Source organism: Leuciscus leuciscus, assembly GCF_965113295.1.
Source record: "Leuciscus leuciscus genome assembly, chromosome: 10".
NCBI lineage: Eukaryota > Metazoa > Chordata > Actinopteri > Cypriniformes > Leuciscidae > Leuciscus > Leuciscus leuciscus.
This window is the reverse complement of record NC_138734.1, coordinates 39,016,275-39,036,167: the sequence shown is the minus strand read 5'-3', so window position 1 is coordinate 39,036,167 and position 19,893 is coordinate 39,016,275. Positions and strand designations below refer to the sequence as shown.

Below are 19,893 nucleotides of genomic sequence, written 5' to 3'. Positions count from 1 at the left end.
GGTCAATTATATAAATGTAGCAATGTAAAGGATAAGATTCAAAAAGTCGTGCCAAATGTTACTGAATGGCTAATAAGTCGCTGTTGCTTTCTATTGCACTTTCTCGCTCATTGTGATAACTAACTATTCCACTCCCATACCAGACACGCGTCAAAGTAACCGGAGCAACTTTTCTTTATTTACGGCTATGACGAGACACGCATGGCCGAGTGACGTATGTACGCAATTTCCCTAAAAAAAACATTACATCATGTCTAAAAAGATAACACTTATAATAGGTTTATCATAGTGAATCGGGGTAAGACAAAAAAACGTTTTGGTAGAAGAATTGATGTATTGAATTTTGTTAATTTTGGACAAAACAAGTTACATAGTGTACTTTAGTGCACTACAATAAGAGTTTAGAAGGAAATAGTTGTGTAGAACCTACTAAAATTTGTATTAGAATTGTTTAGAAAAGGATCCTAAAATAGGTGACATTGGAAATTCGAACTGGAAATGCTAGAGTATCGTCCGTTGTGCAATAGTGTGAGAGTGAAGTGGCAGTGTGCCATATCATGCTTACTGCATGTTGTTTGATCATGTACAGTTTCTCAGAAAGAATAACTCATTCTTAAAGTAAAAGGGCATTTGTTTGTAGATCACAAGTTCTTGCTTGACATCGTGATATTTTTTCAGATTCTGTTTCTTAAAGGATGGAAAGATGAGTGTTTCTGCAACCCATCGTGGAACATTAGCTCATACCTCAGCTCAGCATAAATGTATTATTAATGGGAGGATTCATGCTTCGTGCAGATGGCTCTGTTGTTAGGAACAGAGTATTGAAGCATGCTTATATAATCCTGCCCATACACTCCTCCTCCCGCGCTCATGACTAGTGAGAGGATTCTTTTCCCCAGGATTCCCTGTTTATGTAATTTCTGATCAAGAACACTGGCAGGTTGCAAGCGAAAGGCCTTACCCATAATGCAGTTTGGGTTGACACAGCTGTGCTGAGCGGCCGGTAACTCTATCTGAAAGTTTTTTTTTTCTGTCCCTTCTTTTGCTTGGTGGTGTTGTTTTGACCTGTGATATCTTGGATTTGCAGAAATGAAATGGTTCCTGACCATAGAAATGATCCCCATTCATCCTTTATATTAGACTTTTGAGTTGTTGCATTAAAATATTTACAAACATTTAACAACTTTAATATGTAGACTTACTTTACAGTATATGTCATTCTGCAATTAAAATATTCACAGGGGTCTGAACCTTGACTTGATGGCCTGGCCTGACCTGTGGCTACTGAAATAGATTGAAGATGTAGTTTATAGAGCGTTACATCAGTGGAGTGTAGTAAATATGTTACTCACAGTGCTTATAAAAGTCATCATGCCCAGCTTTATTGACGGCATGTTATCTTTTATGAACTCTTTTACTGATTTTGACGACTTTGCAGACTCTAGATGGAGTGGTTAGCAGGAGCAGAAACTTGGCAAGTGGAATAAAGTCACTTGATTCCCTCCATGGCTCCACCTCCTTCCTGAGAGAGAGGAGAGATACACACACTTGCTCGCTTTTAGTGGGAAGCAGTGGCATGAAAAGGTGTTTGTAACACAAGTTCATGAGTTCAATAAGGTCATGAAATTACTGCAAATTGGTCCTTGTGGCAGCGAGTGGAAGTGAGTGGTATGAGTAATTTTGTAGCACAACACTTTATTGGTCATTTTACAGTAAATGTTTGGTTTATAACTCCCTCACCTCGAAGTTACTCCCTAGGCAAAGTGGGGTTGAACAATAACAGCAAAAATCCTTATCAATTTGTGATGGACTGTGGACAACACAGACTTCAATAAAACATTTTATTAAATTAATAAATAAAAAACACTAATTCAGAACATAAAAACAATTTAAAGCATGTCTAAACTGCGTTCTAATGTGTCCGTTGTCTAATGTCTATTAACCTTAATTGGCAATCAGCCAGTAGGCACATTGACCCAGTGATCTTTAAAAATGAAACCTGGGCAAGTTTAATCAAGTAATCGGGTATTACAGCTGCCAAAGGGGCACGCCTGGCTCTCACTTATATTGCCATTATTGTGTAATCAAGATGAAATCATTATTGCTGTTCTTTAATGATAATTACAAAATACTTCAATGGGTTTTTACGAAATGATGTCAGTTTATGATGATATTATCTAAAACTCCACTTTGCCTAGGTCGTTTCCAAACCTTTAGAGGGCATTGTAAATGTGAAGTAACCATGTGCCAATGCCTTTATTTTTTTGGTAAGTTGAGATGTTATACAGTTGTACTGTCAAGCTCTAGCAGGAAGTAATGAAACCAAAGTGCAAGCTGTGTTGCATATCTAAATATCAAGCCCATGTTGCAGTCAACAGTAGGTTGCTTTTTTTCTTGTTTACGCTGCCATTCAGAAGTTTTGAGTTGGTGAAATATTTTTTAATGCTTTTAAAAGAAATGTCTTATTCTCACCAAGGCTGCATTTATTTGGTCAAAAATACAGTAAAACAGTAATATTTTGAAATATTATTAAAATGTACAATAACTCTTTTCTATTTTAAACTGAAGGTAAAGCAAAATTTTACTATTATGCTGATTGGTGCTCAAGAAACATTTATTATTATTATCAATGTTGAAAACAATTGTGCTGCTCAATAGTTTTTGTGGAAACAGTTTGCTTTGATTTAAAATAGAAAATGTTTATGTCAATGTTTAAGTGTTACTTTTCGTCAATTTAATGTAACCTTGCTGAATAAAATAAATAATCTTTCTGACATAAAACTTTTGAATGCTAGTGTCTCTATCTAAAGAATCCCTCAAATTACAAAATTGGTTTAGATTAGGGAGCAGCTGCTCATTCGCACTGTAATGTCACAGTTTTAGATTATGCCTTTGATCATGTTCAGGGACATGATCAAATGATCATACAGTGTTAAAATGATGATGCGTGAAATGCATATCATTATTTTTACATGTAAGACCATTTAAGTGTGTGTAGTAGACCCAGATAGCCCAGCATTTGCATGCTTTGTGATGATGCATTATACATGGGTGTAATTTATATACAAGCCTTTTCCCTCCAGAATACTCCTATTTAGCAGTATAAAAGCTGATCCACTGTCAACATGAAAAGCCATTTTAGTGGTATGATGACGTTCATAACTGTTTCTTGGGCAACCAGAACTTGTAACGCCCACTAGCGTCCAACCAGTACAGTGACTGGAGACATGCAGCGGCAAAGTGAATGAAGCTTTGTGTCTTTATTAAGTCTTTATTATCCTCCTCCTTGAGGAAACGCTAATTTCCGGGTGTCTCATGAGTGTGAAGAAACAATCCCTTATTCAGGCCTAAAAGAAAAACTCATAAAGATTGTTTTTGGTTTTATTTGACAGATGCCGATAAACGTATCAAGGTGGCACAGCCGGTGGTGGAGATGGATGGAGATGAGATGACCAGGATCATCTGGGAGTTCATCAAAGAAAAGGTGCTTAAACGGCAAGCGTGTGAGTGAGAGAATGAGGGGGAGGGAAGCGCTGTCTGTCTGGTCTATTTTTAAATCTGTGAGACACACACACACATCGAGAGAGAAACAGAATGCGGGAGGGCAAAGGAAAGAGAGAAACAGGAGAGTGAGAAGCCTAGACAGAGACAGACAGAATGAAAATTGGGTTAGACAAGAGTAGAAAGACAAAAGGAGACGGAAATTAGAAAGGGAATGTGACAGCGTCTCTTGGGAGAATTTAATAGACTAGGAGAAAGTGGAGGAGTGATTGGCGTGTTATGCAGATCTCCTTTTTTAAAAGACAGCGTGATAGGCTTACTGGGAGAGTGACCGGGAGATTACAGCCGCATCACGCAGGGGGCAGGGCCAGTGCTGAGGTCATTCTCACTGACCGGCCGTCTGCCTCCACGAGAGAAACGGCAGATGGTGGTGCTGACGTTACACACGCTGAAATTATTCTGCCAATTCTGTGAAGAATCAGAATGGGCTCATTATTTATAGCCAGCAAAACAAGGACATTAATCAAAAGATTATAATAACTTCCCTGTTTAGGTTCAATCAGAATGTTCACATGTGACGTAATTTAAAAGTGAAGTGTGAAATTTCTGCAACGTCAAACTGAATATTAAGATCGGATTAACATCAGAAAAACTACATTACCCTTTGAGACTTAAAAAGAAATGTGAAAATTGCCAAATTACTTGATTTACTGACATGATTTAATCTGTGTTTTTATGAGAATGACACTGTTTACACCTTTAACATGAAACCATTGTGTCCAGCTCATTCTGAGCAATGTGGATGTGGAGCTGAAGTACTATGACCTGGGTCTTCCATACCGTGACCAGACTGATGACCAAGTCACAATCGACTCTGCTTTAGCTACCCAGAAATACCATGTTGCTGTGAAATGCGCCACCATTACACCCGACGAAGCCAGGGTCGAAGGTACGGCACATCTCAGAAACACTTCCTCTTTTTGATTGTTGTAATGCACTTCAATTGGGCCATTTTGAAATATCAGTTATCAGCTGATGCTGATAATTTCAACAATGTTGTTGATTTAACAGTTGTAGTTTGTATCAATTTGAAAATCTATGAAATCTTATTATTTTGAAATCTCTGTTTATATCATCAGATTTTATTATCCTGCATTCTAGATAACCATAATAAAAATCCATAATGGTCATCTTCTAATTTCTACAACTGCTTTTGCTAAAATAGCCATGCCGTTTTCATATAACACTTACTCAATAACACTTGACAGAGTTCAAACTGAAGAAAATGTGGAAGAGTCCCAACGGAACCATCAGGAACATTCTGGGCGGCACCGTTTTCCGTGAGCCAATCATCTGCAAGAACATTCCCAGACTTGTTCCTGGCTGGACACAGGCCATCACCATTGGCAGACACGCTTTCGGTGACCAGGTCTGCTTTTTGGATGTTCTGGATGTTACATATATACATATACATACAGTTATTTTTTCCCAATGTGTTCTTATTCCTGCTGACCTGCAATTCTCTGTTTACTTTTACAGTACAAAGCAACAGACTTTGTTGTGACCCAACCAGGCAAATTCAAAATGATCTTCTCTCCAGCCGATGGAAGCAAATCCAAGGAGTGGGAGGTGTTCGATTTCCCTGGTGGTGGCTGTGGAATGGGCATGTACAACACTGACGAGGTCAGTGAGCATATGCAAATATTGCATTTTTAAACACTGAGTGAGAATCAAGATCTGTGAAAAGAGAGAACCTTTTTTCCCCAAATGTAATTGATATGGTAAACCTGGACATTTTAAATGGTTCTTCTCTGTAATAAAATAACAAATATAACATAAATGTATCTACACTTCCATTGAAAAGTTTGGTGTCAGTAAGATTATTTTTTTTTTTAAGGAAATTAATACTTCTATTCAGCGAGGGCACATTAAATTGATCTCAAGTGAATGTAAAGACATTTATAATGCTACAAAAGATTTCCATTTCAAATAAATGCTGCTGTTTTTGAGTTTTATATTCATAAAAGATTCCTGATTTCCCCCCCCCCCCCTTCCCCCAATATATGAATCAACGCAACTGTTGTAAACATTGATCATAATAAGAAATGTCTCTTGAGCAGCAAATCAGCATATTAGAATGATTTCTGAAGGATCATGTGACACTGAAGACTGGAGTAATCACATGAATAAATTACTTTTAATTAAAAAAATTACTTTTTTATCAGATAAGGCAGTCTCTTGGAGCATAAGAGACTTCTTTCAAAAACAATACAAAATCTTACTGACCTCAAACATTTGAAAGGTGGTGTGTATGAAATAATTTACAGAATATTAAAGTAATTTTTTTTTAACGACTCAATCGGTTAGAAATTGTGTTTTTGTGAATGCAAATTGACTTTAAAAAATCCTGTAATCACAAATGTCTTTCCCAGTCATTTGTGATTACAGGATTTTTCATGGAAAAGTGAATCCAAATGTGACCTCAAAACAGCATATCTGCAGGGACCTTCCTATTTTCCACTGAAATAAAAAATTGGCCAACGGATGTATGAATTTGAAAAATATCTTTGTTAATGAGCTTGTACTCTGATGATCTATCTTGAAGGTGTAAAAATAACACCTTGAATTAGAGACATTTTTAGGCTGTCTCGTGTATTCTGAGTTTGTATAATTAAGGCCTTTTGACTCGAATCCTGTTATGTTCTGCACTTACACCTCCGGAGGAATGAGGTCTACTGTAGATTATAGATGACCTCCTTCAGCCCATGTTCCTGCAGTGAACCCTGGTGTCCTGAAGTCTTTGTTTGGAGTCAGGGGAATGGTCTGTTTGGGTTTACAATAGAAAACTGCATGTGGTGGGCTCTTTTTCCCCTCAAAAAAGATTGAATGAAGTGTCTGTTCATTCTAGGCCACCAATTGATGGTGCTGAAATTGATTTTTTTTTTTTTAACTCCATATCCACTTCACATTTGAAGTGGTAGAATTTTTTCTTTTTTTTCTTTCTTTTTTTTCACCAATTGGAACTACACAGACAGCATTTCCAAATCCTAGCCGAATCTCCATTGTGAAAGTGGAACACTTGTGTGACATTCTGTCTTTCGTCCCTTTCTAACAGTCCATCACTGGCTTCGCTCACAGCTGCTTCCAATACGCCATCCAGAAGAAATGGCCTCTCTACATGAGCACTAAGAACACAATCCTGAAGGCTTACGATGGCAGATTCAAGGACATTTTCGAGGACATTTTTGTGAAGTGAGAAGGATTTATCAGTGTCTTTGGCACGCTTTTTATTTACACACTTCCACCGCGTGTTGCTGTGTAATTATGAGATTAGCGCTTTGAGATGCTGTCACAGTGGTGACATGTGAAACTATACTTTTCTTCCAAAAGTAATTTCAATGGAAAATCTTCAAGCGTCTTTTTTTGTTTTCCATGGGCAGAAACTACAAGCCAGAGTTTGACAAGCTGAAGATCTGGTATGAGCACAGGCTCATCGATGACATGGTGGCTCAGGTGCTGAAGTCATCGGGAGCCTTTGTGTGGGCCTGCAAGAACTATGATGGAGATGTACAGTCTGACATCCTTGCTCAGGGTAAAAATTATTTCAGTCTTTTCTATTGTTTTATCATATTGCATCCATGTTCATCCAATTATCCTTTAAAAAAAAAATAGTTTTAGCACTTACAGAGACTTTCATGTAATGAATCTCTAGACTCTAGAAATTACATAATCATATTGGTTCAGATTATATAAAGGCAGAAAAGAGGAAAATCATGCTACCAGTTTTTAAAGGCACATATACTGCTCATAAAGGATATTTGAAAAGGTCCTTTTCACCTGATTAAAGAGTGTTGAATCTTGTCTACAGGCTTCGGCTCTCTGGGGCTGATGACCTCAGTGCTGGTGTGTCCTGATGGGAAGACCATTGAGGCCGAGGCTGCCCACGGCACAGTAACCAGGCATTACCGTGAGCACCAAAAGGTTTGTGTATTTCAGTTATTTATTTTCTTGCTACGCATCTCATCCTGCATACAAATATAGGTTTGATACCGGAAATTCAGAGTAGTAAATAAGGTAACACTTTATCTCAGTGGTCCACTTTAGACATTCTACTGTCACTTTGCAACTACATGTCAACTACCAGTCATTAGAGTATTAGTAGACTGCCTGCTTAATATCTGCTAACACATTATTTTGATGCTCCCACAACAGACATTCTACTAACTATAAATCATTTTGTAAATACGTGGTAACACTTTATTTTGATGGTCCCTTTTGAACATTCTGTTTACTCGAAGTAACTTTCCAAACTACATGTCAACTGACTCTCATTAGAGTATTAATAGACTGTCTGCTTAATATCTGCTAACACTTTATTGTGATGCTCCCCCAACAGACATTCTACTCACTATAACTTTAAAACTACATGTCAACTTATTCTAACCCTAACCCTACCCACAACAGTCTACTAATACTCAACTGACACTCTGAGACTTAGTAGACAAGTAGGTGCAAAGTTACTTATAGTCAACAGAATGTGTTAAAGGGACCATCAAAATAAAGTGAAACCAAATACGTCAACTTATTCTACTAAACCGAACCCTAAAACTCAAGTCTACTAACAGTCTACTTATGCTTTAATGAGAGTTAGTAGACATGTAGTTGCAAAGTTACTTCTAGTTAGTAGAATGTCTAAAGTGGACCATCAAAATAGTGTAACCAATAAGGGAAATAGAAAAAAACAATGGATGTTCCACAACTGAATTTAGTTGCCTTCTGCCATCTTGTGGTGAGAGGAAAAAACGACATCCTTCAACATTAGCATTTGAACTGAAGGATGCATTAAATTGCTGAAAAGTGACATTGTTAAAAAAAAACCTTCTATCTCAAATTAATGCTGTGAAACTTTTATTCAAAGAATCCTGAAAAAAAATAACGTTTCGCAAAAATAAAGCAGCACAACCGTTTTCAACATTGATGATGATAAATGTTTCTGGAGAGCCAAATCAGCATATTAGAATGATTTCTGAAGGGTCATGTGACATATTTGAAGACTGCAGTAATGATGCTGAAAATTCAGCGTTGCATCACAAGAATAAATTACACATATTCAAATAGAAAACAGTATTATTGTGAAAAATTACAACTTAAAACAACTGTTTTCTATTTGATCAAATAAATGCAACAATTCTATTATGTAGTTTAATTGTAAATATTGTATGATCTTCTAGGAGGCACACATAAAATACTTTTTGTATGCGTATGTATGCTGCTACCAACTTTCACATGCAATTGCATGTGAATAGCTTACAATGTAGAACCCTGAATTTACTGCCAAGAATTATAAGAATGTATCATAATATTGAGTTTTTTTTTACACAGGGTAGGCCAACTAGCACTAACCCCATTGCCAGCATCTTTGCTTGGACCAGAGGACTGGAGCACCGTGGCAAACTCGATGGAAACCCTGACCTGATCAAGTAAGCTCATTTGTTACTGTCTGTACTGTATGATTAGGATAGCATGGATGTAAGGGGAGTTTTATCTTCCAGTCATATTGCTAGTGTTTAATCGAAAGTAGAAGTGTTCATCATTGTCCTGTTTCTTGAACTGTGTCCAGGTTCTCTCAGACTCTAGAACGGGTGTGTGTGGAGACTGTGGAGAGCGGCGTGATGACCAAGGATCTGGCTGGCTGCATTCACGGTCTCGCCAAGTAAGTCGGAGCATATAAAAAATGATCAAAGTGTAATGCCTTTAACCTCCATTGATAAAACTGCTGACATCAATTGTTATGTGTGCTCTAGCTAATGTCTCTGATGTTATTAACATTTGTCTTTCTGTGACCGCAGCTGTAAGCTGAACGAGCATTACGTCAACACCACAGACTTCTTGGATGCCATCAAGACGAACCTAGACAAGGCACTTGGCAAATGAAGGACAACGGGGCCTGGACACAGTGGAGAGTGTCTTTTTGTACCTCATTTTTAACTTAAAGGTCATGAATACCACATAATGTATGAAGGGAGGAGTAATAAAAACATAGTGATGTTCCTAGCTGTACTGTTAGTGAATCCTGCTGATGGGTGATCCCATCTCTTCCTGCACCTCCAGGGGTCTATTTTTTTAAGAAGTACTGTATGTCAGATGCTGTATAATACCATAGGAGAAAAAGAAAGATCAAGAGCCACATGTGAAACCCTCTAATAAACCCGTCACCTGGATTCCTGTTCTTGTGTTGTTTATCACACTTAACACTCCACACGTTTAAAGGTAAATAAATGTATTAATTTACAGTAATGTCCAGAGCACAACGTTTAACAGACATGTATCAACATCATATTCACATCAGTGTGCAACAAAAGAATTGAAAGCTTATACAAAACTCAAAACTCCTTCCTAGCTCGGAGCTAACAGGCCAAAATGCAAGGACACAGCAATTTAAAACGATAAAAATGCACCAAATCTTTCACATTAACATTTTGAGTTTCTTAGCTAGATGGAGAATACATGGTGAATTTCCCCAATCATTCTCTGCTGGGTCTCGAGCCCTGTCACATGTCGGCAGGCTGTCGTTCATCACTCCGGAGCTCTGCGCCGGAATGATGGATGAGACACTCTCTCGCACACACAAGGGCAGTTCATATTTTTGTCCAGTGTTTTTAGGGCATCCTCTTCAAAATTCAACCAGTATTGGTGACTTTGTGAAAGATGCAGTACATGTTACAAGGCTTTATGTCCAAGGAGATTAAAATGGATGCAAAATTGGATGAGGTTTGGAAAAAGGCAGTATAATCCACACCCCAAAAAAAAAAAAATGATGCTAGAAGATCACCACATTTTAAAAATAAAATGAATTTAGCCCACGTAGTTAGCTGGTACGTAGTACACAGAACACATAAGTAATAAAGACCAGATTGCAAACTAAAAAGACATTTCAGATATTATGAAGATAAAATATTTAAGTTTTTCTTTGACGCATGGCTCTGTGAAATTTTGAACGCTTTAAAGGGACAAATCTTAGTATTATTACATTCATCAAACTAAAGATGGGGGAAAATATATATATATATAATTTAGACAAGATTCTTGTAATTGAGAGATGATGGACCAAACAATGCACTTGGGTAAATAATGCAATTATGCTCAAATTTAACTAAACCCATGACTTAGCTTCTATATTTTCAATTTGAAATAAAATCTGCCCATCTGGAACATTGGCAATGTATTTACATTTGTGAATGCCAAGAAACATTGAACAATAAATACTATTTGCAATAATGTTAAAACAAAGAAAATTATCCAGAAGGCCATACAGTGATTAAATGCCAAAAAAAATAGGCAATAAAAACCCTTTCCAGGTAACTATCAATCCACTATGAGCTACAAACAACATACGCCCATTGAAAAGATGCTGGAGAAGAATCTTAACAAAAAGTCACAGTATGCTTAAATAAATCCTGGGGAAGTTAACATGTAATGAGACCTATTTGCACTTTGTCAGCTTTGGTTAAGTCCTATTAAGCGAAATCTAACTTGCTGGACAGTAAAACCACCGACAAGATCAATGGTCTACACAGCAGTCTTGGTTTATCGGTTTAAAGGAGCTGTGGATTGTCTGAATAGATTAAGTGCTTTCTTATATCTGAACATATCGTTTCACTGCCCCATTGAGCGCAACTCAGAAATGATATACTTCTTAAGAACTGCATTCTGTAATGGGGGAAAAAGTGGAACATTTGTTTAAAAAAAGAACAGCATCTACACAGACACAGTCCTTTATTCGTCAGGATGGCCCCTAATTTAAAATTACATTGTTAAAATGAAGCTTCAGTCGGCTATCACTTTAGTTTCACAGACCCAAAATGGGCTCCAGTGCACATCCACTTCACGATGGCTATTTCCTCATCAGAGCCAAGAGCACTACTGAAATGACCATTGCAGTCTTTTTCACCCCCTTAAACCACATGTTAGTGTCTCAGTCTGCTGCTTAAGTCGTGTTGTAGCGAGCAGCGACCTTGGTGTAGTTGTAGTAGCTAATTTTGGCGAGTTTTGCCAAATCTTGTGCGTTGTTGCTGGCTAGATTTTCCCTCTCACTGTAATCAAAGCTCTCCTCCTCGTAATCTTCCTGACCCTCGGCGTCAGGCAGGGCATCTGAGGAAGAAAATACACAAATATAAGCTTCAACACTTGTTTTTGTCACAACATATATACACAATATGTGAATTCAGGGGGTTAACCAATACTTTATAATTTCATGAAATTAAATCACTGACAAAAATCTCTGAATCAGTCTAATATATATGAAGAGTTCAGATGCAAAGTGCCTGTGGCAATGCACATTACCTATTACCGGTAATTGTCATTTAAGTGAAATATACAAGCTTTATAAAAATGATCATTCTAGAAGAAAACTTCAGATGGCACTTAGAGGCTTTTGCATCTGAACTCTTCATATCACAAGCCGTGGTACTTTTATTTACACTAGATAGCAAACTTTTACTAGCATTAGCATCGACTTCTTTCAACTTCCACTCTATAAACCCACAGAAAGGCGAAGCAGCTCTATAAACCTCAAGGCTATTTCTGTCCTGTCGTTAGGTAAGCCATAAGTAAGTATAATCTGAGGTATAATTTGCATGTCACCTTGCCCTTCATTTGATGTGTCCAGGATTCCATGTTTCACCTTCATGTGTCGACTTAAGTTGCCCTTCAAATTGAACTTGCTGGTGCAGTAAGGACACTTGAAGGGTTTGCTGCCGGCATGAAGGTGCATGTGACCCAGCAGGTTATACATTCTGTTGAAGGACTTCCCGCACACCTACAAAAAAAAAGCAACTATTAGAGGTCTGTGTTTGATTCACAGCCATATCAAGTAGAAAAATATAGACTCCAGCAGGGTTATAGTGCATGGAAGAGTTCTTCGTACTCACCTTGCACTTAAAAGGTTTCACAGGCAAGTGGACGATCATGTGAGTTTTAAGCGTCTGCTTCTGAACGAAGGTTTTGAAGCAGATGTGGCACTGGAAAGGGCGCACACTGGTGTGAATCAGCATGTGTCGCTTCAGGTTGGCAGAAAGTGTGAACTCACGAGAACACACGTCACATTTGTATTCCTTCATACCCTGAGAGAGAAAGACAATGGCAATATATTTAGATATGATTCCATTGCGACCATCACTTTAAAAGTAACATTTGTAATTTGCGGGGGTTTTTTTGCGTTTTTGAGGGCGGGAGAAAAAACTATTTATCACTGGCATCAGCTCAATGTGAAAAAGTGGTTAGTTGTCATAAGCACAGCTGAATTCATCAGCAGGGTGCCTGTCTTGCTTGCTCACTAGAATTCATAATACAGAGCAAGAAACTCACGCACACATACTTTATTCACTGTTCTTATCGCAATACTGCAGGGTAAATAGACGTGTATACACTGCAGTGTGAGCTCTGATGCTCCACCGCGCTAAAACATTAACAAACGAAGAGTGTTAAACATTCTCTCGCCTTAACAATTTGACTATTCAGTGAACACTTCCAGTGTAACCAGGGATTACTGCTGTCCTAACCAATATGCAAACATCCTTTCCATTTCAGAATGTGCTATGAAGAACTAGACCGAACCTACACAACAAGGCCGCAAGTGCATACCCCTTATAATCAGTGTGTTTGGCCCCTTAATTTCAGTCAAGACAATTCTAGAGAACTATGTGCTTCCAACTTTGTGGTAATAGTTTAGGGAGTGTCCCAATGTCCTTATGCACAAATTGTGGAGAATTGTGGAAGAACTTGACAGGCCACAAAACTCAGATCTGAACCCCACTGAACTCTGTTGGGAACTTTGACCGGGCCACATCAACCCAACATCAGCACCTGATCTCACTATGCTCATGTCTGAATAGTATCAAATTCCTTTATTCGTGTTCCAACATCTAGTGGAAACTCCCTATTATTAGCAACTATAAAGCACATACAGGTGCAGTATTCAGGTGTCCATTTTCTTTTGGCCATATTGTGTACCCAACTAACTGAAATCACAGTGTTTCATTCAGTCATTATCTCTAATGACAATACATCTAAAAATGGATTCCAAACTAGACAACAGTAGCTAAAAAAAAAAAAAAGGACTAACTGCCGATGTGTTTTTGGTTTATAACCCTGCTGACCTATGACACATTCTGTTTACTGACACTGCAGTCATGACGAGATGAATCATACTCATGTAGAGTGAGAAATGAAAGGAGGAAGTATCAGCATGTGAGACACACTTCACTGCACAAAGCACACTCAAAACAAAACAGCTCCATACTAGTGCAAAGGGACAGAGAAGCGGGACGAGTTAATGGCAGGGTTGGATGGCTGGAAGGGACTGACAGAGACAGGTCCATTTACACTGAAACTTTTTGTGGCAATACCCGAGACACAGCTGAAGATGACACAATAACCTACGGATTTATGGGAACATGTAGATGTTGGCAATGTAGGTGGGATCTGAAAGTCACTGGGGAGTCATTTCTAATAGGATGGTTGCGGGAAGATTACAAAAACTAATGAGGTTTAAGTACCTTGTGTTTGAGGGCCGGCTGTGTCAGTACCTTGTGTGTAAGCATGTGCTGCTTCAGGTGGTGGATCTGCACGAACTCCATGCCGCACTCCGAGCAGACATAAGGCCGCACGTTCTGGTGCTTCATCAGGTGGTTCTGGAGCTGGCTACGGTAGGCGAAGGACTTATGGCATTCGGTGCACTGAAAGGTGGTCGGGCCCTGGTGGCTGACCTGGTGGCGCTTGAGGTGTGCGTGAGTGGGGAACTCCATGCCGCACTGCGTGCAGACGTGACAGTGGCCGCTCTCGTGTTTAGTCTCATGAGTACGCAGCTCACTGGGGTAGGCAAAGCCTCGGCCGCAGAAGCGGCAGCTGTATGGCTTGACGTCGCTATGCTGCAACATGTGCCGTTTAAGGTGACTGGTCTGAGTAAAGGCCTTCTTGCAGACGGTGCACTTGTGCGGCCGCGTGCCCTGGTGCGTCAACAGATGTGTCTGAAGGTGGCTGGGCTGCTTGAAGAGCTTTCCACAGTGAAGACATTCATGTGGCTTGATGCCATTGTGACCGAGGATGTGTGTAACCAAGTTGTACTTTGAAGTGTAGGACTTTTCACACATGCGACACTTCCAGCGTTTCAGGCCTTCGCCCACATCCACACAGTACGATTCGTCGATTTGCACGTTGATATCTAGACGGTCGATTTGCATCCGTCTACCCAAGGAGTTCTCGCCCTCCGCCCACGGAATGGCCTGGCCGCCCTCCTCGTAATCTCCCGGCAGGCCCATCTCAACAGCCTCGTACGCCGTCACGCTGGACTCATAGTAGCGCCTCATTGCCGGGCTCACATCCTCCTCTGTAGTTTTCAGGTTCAGTGCTTTCTCCTCTACTTCCTCCTCCTCTTCTTCTTGTTGTTGTTTCTCTTCCTTTCCCCGCCCTTCCTTGAGGGACTCCACCAATGCCTTTCCACGCTCCACAGGGCCTTGAGACTGAGTCTCAGAGTCTACCTGTTGGATGGCTGGCTCCCTCGAGGACTCAGGGTAGCCTTTGTTACACTGCTCTTCTTTCATTGGCACTCTATGAGGTGCTAGGTCCAACACTTCTGGCTCGTTGTCAGTTTGCTGGGGATTCGAGAGATAACAGGGGCTAGAGAACTCAGGGCTCTCTCCTTTCACCTGATTCGATGTATCCAGAGACCTCTCCGTGGACTGCTCCGGTTCTGCTTCACTCAAGGGCCTCTTGGTCCTCCCGCGGGGCCCCGGTCGCCTGCGCTCTGCCCCGTAGAGCCCTTCTGGCCTCCTGTTCTCCCCGTGAGGCTCAGACAGATAGTCTCCATTGGCTCCAATTAGCTGATCTGCATATTCATACTCCATTGATTCTGCAGGGGGAGCAGGGCCTTCACGTCCCTCTCCCGTGTAGAAACCGTTTGGGGCAATTGTGGCTCCGAAGATTTCGTTCTGAGATATGAGGCCCAGCACAGCAGCCTGGGCCAGGGACAGGACCACCACCGGGTCAGTCTGAGTGCTGACATCCACCGCATGCTCCATCACTTTAGAATAGCAGCGGACCAGAGGAACCTCCTGTTCTTCCTGTCAATGGAAAGAACAACAGGTCTTAGCAATACTTCATGAAATCAGAATCAGTGTATAAATCTGTCATTGCAAGCGTCAATACAATACACTCGTAGCAACAAAGTCTGGCCAATGCTGTCATGGCAACAGTGTCACTACAATAGCAACAAAGTCAGTGCAACAGCGTCACATCAACATGAGTGTCAGAACAACGAATTTGACTGATGCGGGGCAACAAATAAAAGCTGTTTGGATAGGATTTGCTTTAGAGCTAAATGACAGCTCAGTCAGATCAGGCAATTTCTGGCAACATGGCAGGAATGTATTTCTAGAACCTTTCCAGTACCTGATCTTTTTTTCCTTTTTTTGTTTGTCAAATATTTAACATTCTTGTAAAGAAAGATAATTATACTATATATAAAATACACATATTTTATAATATTCGCAGCAGTAAGCAAGAGACATATTCTGACAACGCCTTGCCTCCGTGTCCACTAGAGATTGCTTTAGATAGAAGAGATAAGACAGTTCAAGCGCCATGCTTCCTTCCTTCACAGTCTTTAAAAGGACACGAAGCACAAAGAGTGACTGGGTCCGAGCGGGAAGTCTACATCCGTGGACTATCCACAGCATTTCCTGCGAGGTCAAGCGCTGCCACTGCTGACTATGAAAAAGGCTGGACAGTGAAGTTTTAGCAATACCAGCAACATAAGTGAGTCCAGTCTATTCGCGGACTTCAGAGATTGTCTGTAGCCAAAATTATTCAGTTCGGTCCTTTGAGGCGGATGATTATGGTGCTAACATATGCATTAATTAAGGACAACTTGGTTGAACTCTTAGCTCAGGTCAATTTACCACACCTCTGTTCTGGATTGCCAGAATGCTCAAATCACTGTCATGTTCACACTAGTAATTGTGTGTGTGCTCAGAAAGTCATTAACGTACATTATCACCTCTAACGAGCTGGTACCTTGATTTGTGCTGAATTGAAAGCCATGAAAAACGGATTTCAGCTTAAGCAAAAACAAGCAAACACAAGGGAAAGAGGGAGGGAGAGACTGACAGCTGTAAAACAGAGGAAGAGAGACAAGGAGAGACAGAGGAAAGAAAACGAGAAGTGGGTGGGGGGGCAGAGAGAAAGAGAAAAGAGAGCGAGAGCGAGAGAGAGAGAGCGAGAGAGAGAGCGAGAGAGAGAGAGAGAGAGAGAGAGAGAGAGAGAAATGAGAAGGGGAACCTGGATGCCCTGATAACCATGTCATTTATAATTACTGCTTTTAAAGCAGTCAGACAGAGGAAAGGAGAAACAGACAGAAAAAAAAGAGTGAAAGAGTGAGTGAGTGAAAAAGGGTGATTGAGGAAGCAAGTGAAAGAAGGAAGAGAGAGGAAGGAGGGGAACTGGGGGATGAGAGATATACTGAGTGGCTGAGTGAGGGAGGGGAGTGAGGAAAGAAAGATAAAGAGAGATAAAGAAAGAGTGAGAGGAAAAGAAGAGGGAGAGGGAGGGGCAGCGGGGGATGAGAGACTAAGAGAAGCTGAGTGAGTGAGAGAGTACAACAGAGAGATAAAGAGTGAGGGAGGGGTGTGGGGAGTGAAAGACTGAAACTAAGAAGGAGACAGAAAGAGAGAGAAAAGAAGAGGGTGAGAAATGAGAAAGAAGGAGGGAGGGAAAAGGAAAAAGAAGGAGTGTTAAGACAGTAAGACAAATGAAAGAGCCAGTCGGGCAAGATAGCAGCAGTGACTGTATGAGGAGAGCTGAAGTGAATATAAAAATAGATAAAAAACAAAAACGCTAGCTAGTATAAAGACTAGCATAGAATGAACCTGTGTGTGTGTGTGTGTGTGTGTGTGTGTGTGAGTCTGAGAGAAAACAAAAGAAATTTACTGCATTCAAGGTAGAGAGACAATATGAGAGGCTAGACTGTAAAAGAGAGAAAGGTTAAAGTATAAATGACACTCTTGCAGTATTCTGTGAGAGAGAAAAAAGTTACTTCATTTCCACAGTTCAGAGTTACAAACTTTAACACAGCAATTAACCAACAGCTCAAGTCAATATATCAACACAAGTCGCTTCGGGAAGCATGTATGTTTGGGTTGAGCACTCACCACATTACTCCTGGTGTGATGTTTGAGATGTTTCAGGGACCTCATCCTTCAAGAGAAGTGAGAGGAGCAAAAAACACCAGCTCCTATTTATAACTGCGAGAGCGAGAGAGGGGCGGAGCCAAACTCATCCTCCTCCTACTGTTGCTGTTATCAGAACTGACTGTGCCTGCCTCTCGCACGCATACACACACAAACCTATTTCTTCCATTCTCTTTCTTTCTTTCTTTCCGTCTCTCTGCCCTCCCTTCCTCACACTCCCCCATCTCTTTCTCCGTTCTTTCTTTCTCTTTCACTCTCTCTCTCTCTCTCGCGCATTCACTATCTCTCTTTCTCACGCACACACTCCATACGGCGTGACCCTTCAACAAACATATTTCTCTCTTACTAACAAAAGCTCACTTCTCCACACATGTACGTCCTCTCTTCACTTTGGAGATCATCGCAAACATGTTTCAAGCCGGCATGTGCACGCGCTCACATGCTCTCACACACACACACACACACACACACACTGGAGGTGTGTCTGTCGGTGTCAGACAGACAGTGAGTGAGATATGCTGAAATGTTTTCCGGGAGGAGTTCTACAGGTCTGTTTATTTGCGCATCTCAAATAATTAAGCCGAGAGACGCCTGTGCAATGTCTGAGAGCAGTGCGCACAAAAAAATGAGTGACAAAAGAAAGAAAAGGAGAAAGAAAAGCAGTTTGGAAAGAGAGGGAGGGAGTGAGACAGACATGGGGGAGAGAGAGAATAAGAGGAAGAGGGAGGGGGACTGAGAATGAGAGGTATAGAGAGAAAAGGGAAGGGAAGGGGGGTGAATGGGAGAGAAATAGAAAGAGAGAGAGAGAGAGAGAGCGACAGAGAGAGAGAAAAGAGGTGGGGGAGGGCGAGAGAAGAAGAGAATGCAGCAAAAAAGAAGGAAGAGAGGAACTGGGGGAGGGAGAGCAAAGCATAAGAAAAGATGAGGTCAAAGAATAGAGAGAAAGACAGAAAGAAAGAGAGAAGAGGGAGGGAGAGCGCTCGAGAGGAGGGGTGGGGGAACTGAAAGAGAGATAGAAAAAGAGAATGCAGTGAAAGAGAGAGAGTTTCAGCAGCCTGTGAAAGAGATAGGGGGGGGGGGGGGTAGAAAAGGGGGATGGTGGAGTGTGAAAATAAAAAAGAGGAGTTCATCAGCAAGAGAAAAAGAGGGGGAGTGGATGAGTGAAGGGGGGGGGGGGGGGGGGCAGGGGAGAAGAGAGGAAAAGGGAAAAACAGCAAGGAAAGATATTAACTATTGAAGTTCTGGTTTCCTCTGTCAGGCTACCTGCCCGTTCCGTTGCTGAGGTGTTCCCGCTCATCCTCATTACGGAAAAGGTATGGGATTACTCTAACACTTCCCGTGAGCTTATTAATGTCAGGATATAGGCTGGCCGTCCCACAAAAGAGCCTCTATTATGGAATGGAACACACCTGAGTGAAGGACTGCTGTATACCGTCAGTGTGTGAGAAGAGTGGAGGACATTTTTCATCAGTGAGCAGGAAAGGGCAATCCATGAAGGAGAGAGAAAATCAAGCATTGTAGGAGAGTCACTATATGTGCGTCTGAGTGAGAGAAAGATGTGTGTGCGTGTGAGAGATCGTGAGAGGAAAGGAGGGAGGGAGGGAAAAGAGAAAGGACAGGCAGAGAGAGAGAGAGAGAGAGATAGGGAGCGAAGGAAAACAGACAGAGATAAAGAGAGATTGAGGGAGGGTGTGAGTGAGGGGGAGAGATAGCAGGAAGTTGAGAGAGCGAGTGAGGAGAGAAAATAGAAAGAGTGCAAGGGAAGAAACAAAGAGATAAGACGCAAAAGACAAAGAATCCACATGGAAGAAGAAACGGCCAGGGACGTTAAACAACACAGAGCTGCCTGCCCGTGGGGAAAATGAAAAGGGGGAAGACAACAAAAGTTAGGGGGGAAAGAGAGAATACGCTGGCTGGAATACTCATCCAGGCCTATAGGTTTTCCTCCTCCCTTAAAAGAAAAAGAAAAAGAAGAAGAAAGAAATTGCTTGAAACCTGTCCTAACCTCATTTGCCCAGAAGTATCAGACTTGTGTGAACCAGTCCTAACACACACACACACACACACACACACGCAGGGAAGAATACATGATGAATAGCAAACGTCTAGTTTCTTCTGCGTGTGTGTCTGCGTTTGCTTCTCCACAGGT

General features: G+C 40.9%; 2 protein-coding genes and 1 long non-coding RNA gene across 4 annotated transcripts in view; 1 reads left to right on the top strand and 2 right to left on the bottom strand.

The window, feature by feature from the left end:
* Positions 1-9,722, top strand: part of idh2 (isocitrate dehydrogenase (NADP(+)) 2) — a 13,677-nt gene extending 3,955 nt beyond the window's left edge. Inside the window, exons 2-11 of the mRNA XM_082182098.1 lie at positions 3,393-3,484; positions 4,285-4,450; positions 4,770-4,930; positions 5,041-5,184; positions 6,617-6,753; positions 6,942-7,093; positions 7,370-7,482; positions 8,884-8,981; positions 9,122-9,214; positions 9,351-9,722. Of these exons, the coding sequence (XP_082038224.1) occupies positions 3,393-3,484; positions 4,285-4,450; positions 4,770-4,930; positions 5,041-5,184; positions 6,617-6,753; positions 6,942-7,093; positions 7,370-7,482; positions 8,884-8,981; positions 9,122-9,214; positions 9,351-9,435 (1,241 nt within the window). The 3' untranslated portion in view covers positions 9,436-9,722. The remainder of the gene's footprint in view (positions 1-3,392; positions 3,485-4,284; positions 4,451-4,769; positions 4,931-5,040; positions 5,185-6,616; positions 6,754-6,941; positions 7,094-7,369; positions 7,483-8,883; positions 8,982-9,121; positions 9,215-9,350) is intronic.
* LOC309508136 overlaps positions 1-19,893 on the bottom strand; it is a 220,410-nt gene that overhangs the window by 69,243 nt on the left and 131,274 nt on the right. The gene's annotated exons all lie outside the window — the stretch shown is intronic.
* On the bottom strand, positions 9,765-18,205 carry znf710a (zinc finger protein 710a). Of its 2 annotated transcripts, none has more exons than XM_082182096.1 (5): positions 17,706-18,205; positions 14,058-15,620; positions 12,432-12,623; positions 12,145-12,319; positions 9,765-11,652 (listed from the first exon to the last, which is right to left on the bottom strand). In XM_082182096.1, exons 1-5 carry the CDS (start codon positions 17,748-17,750, stop codon positions 11,489-11,491), a joined length of 2,139 nt encoding a protein of 712 aa, XP_082038222.1. In that variant the 5' UTR covers positions 17,751-18,205; the 3' UTR covers positions 9,765-11,488. The 2 variants fall into 2 exon arrangements, with proteins under 2 accessions (XP_082038222.1, XP_082038223.1); XM_082182097.1 differs by having other exon boundaries at positions 14,088-15,620; positions 17,706-18,200.

Excerpts from the sequence above, each read along its gene's own strand:
- znf710a (XM_082182096.1), bottom strand. The coding sequence starts at position 17,750 with ATGAGGTCCCTGAAACATCTCAAACATCACACCAGGAGTAATGTG. Across the intron at positions 12,624-14,057 it reads AGCCGGCCCTCAAACACAAG|GGTATGAAGGAATACAAATG; the intron begins GTACTTAAACCT and ends TTTCTCTCTCAG. Across the intron at positions 11,653-12,144 it reads CACATCAAATGAAGGGCAAG|ATGCCCTGCCTGACGCCGAG; the intron begins GTGACATGCAAA and ends TTTCTTCCTCAG.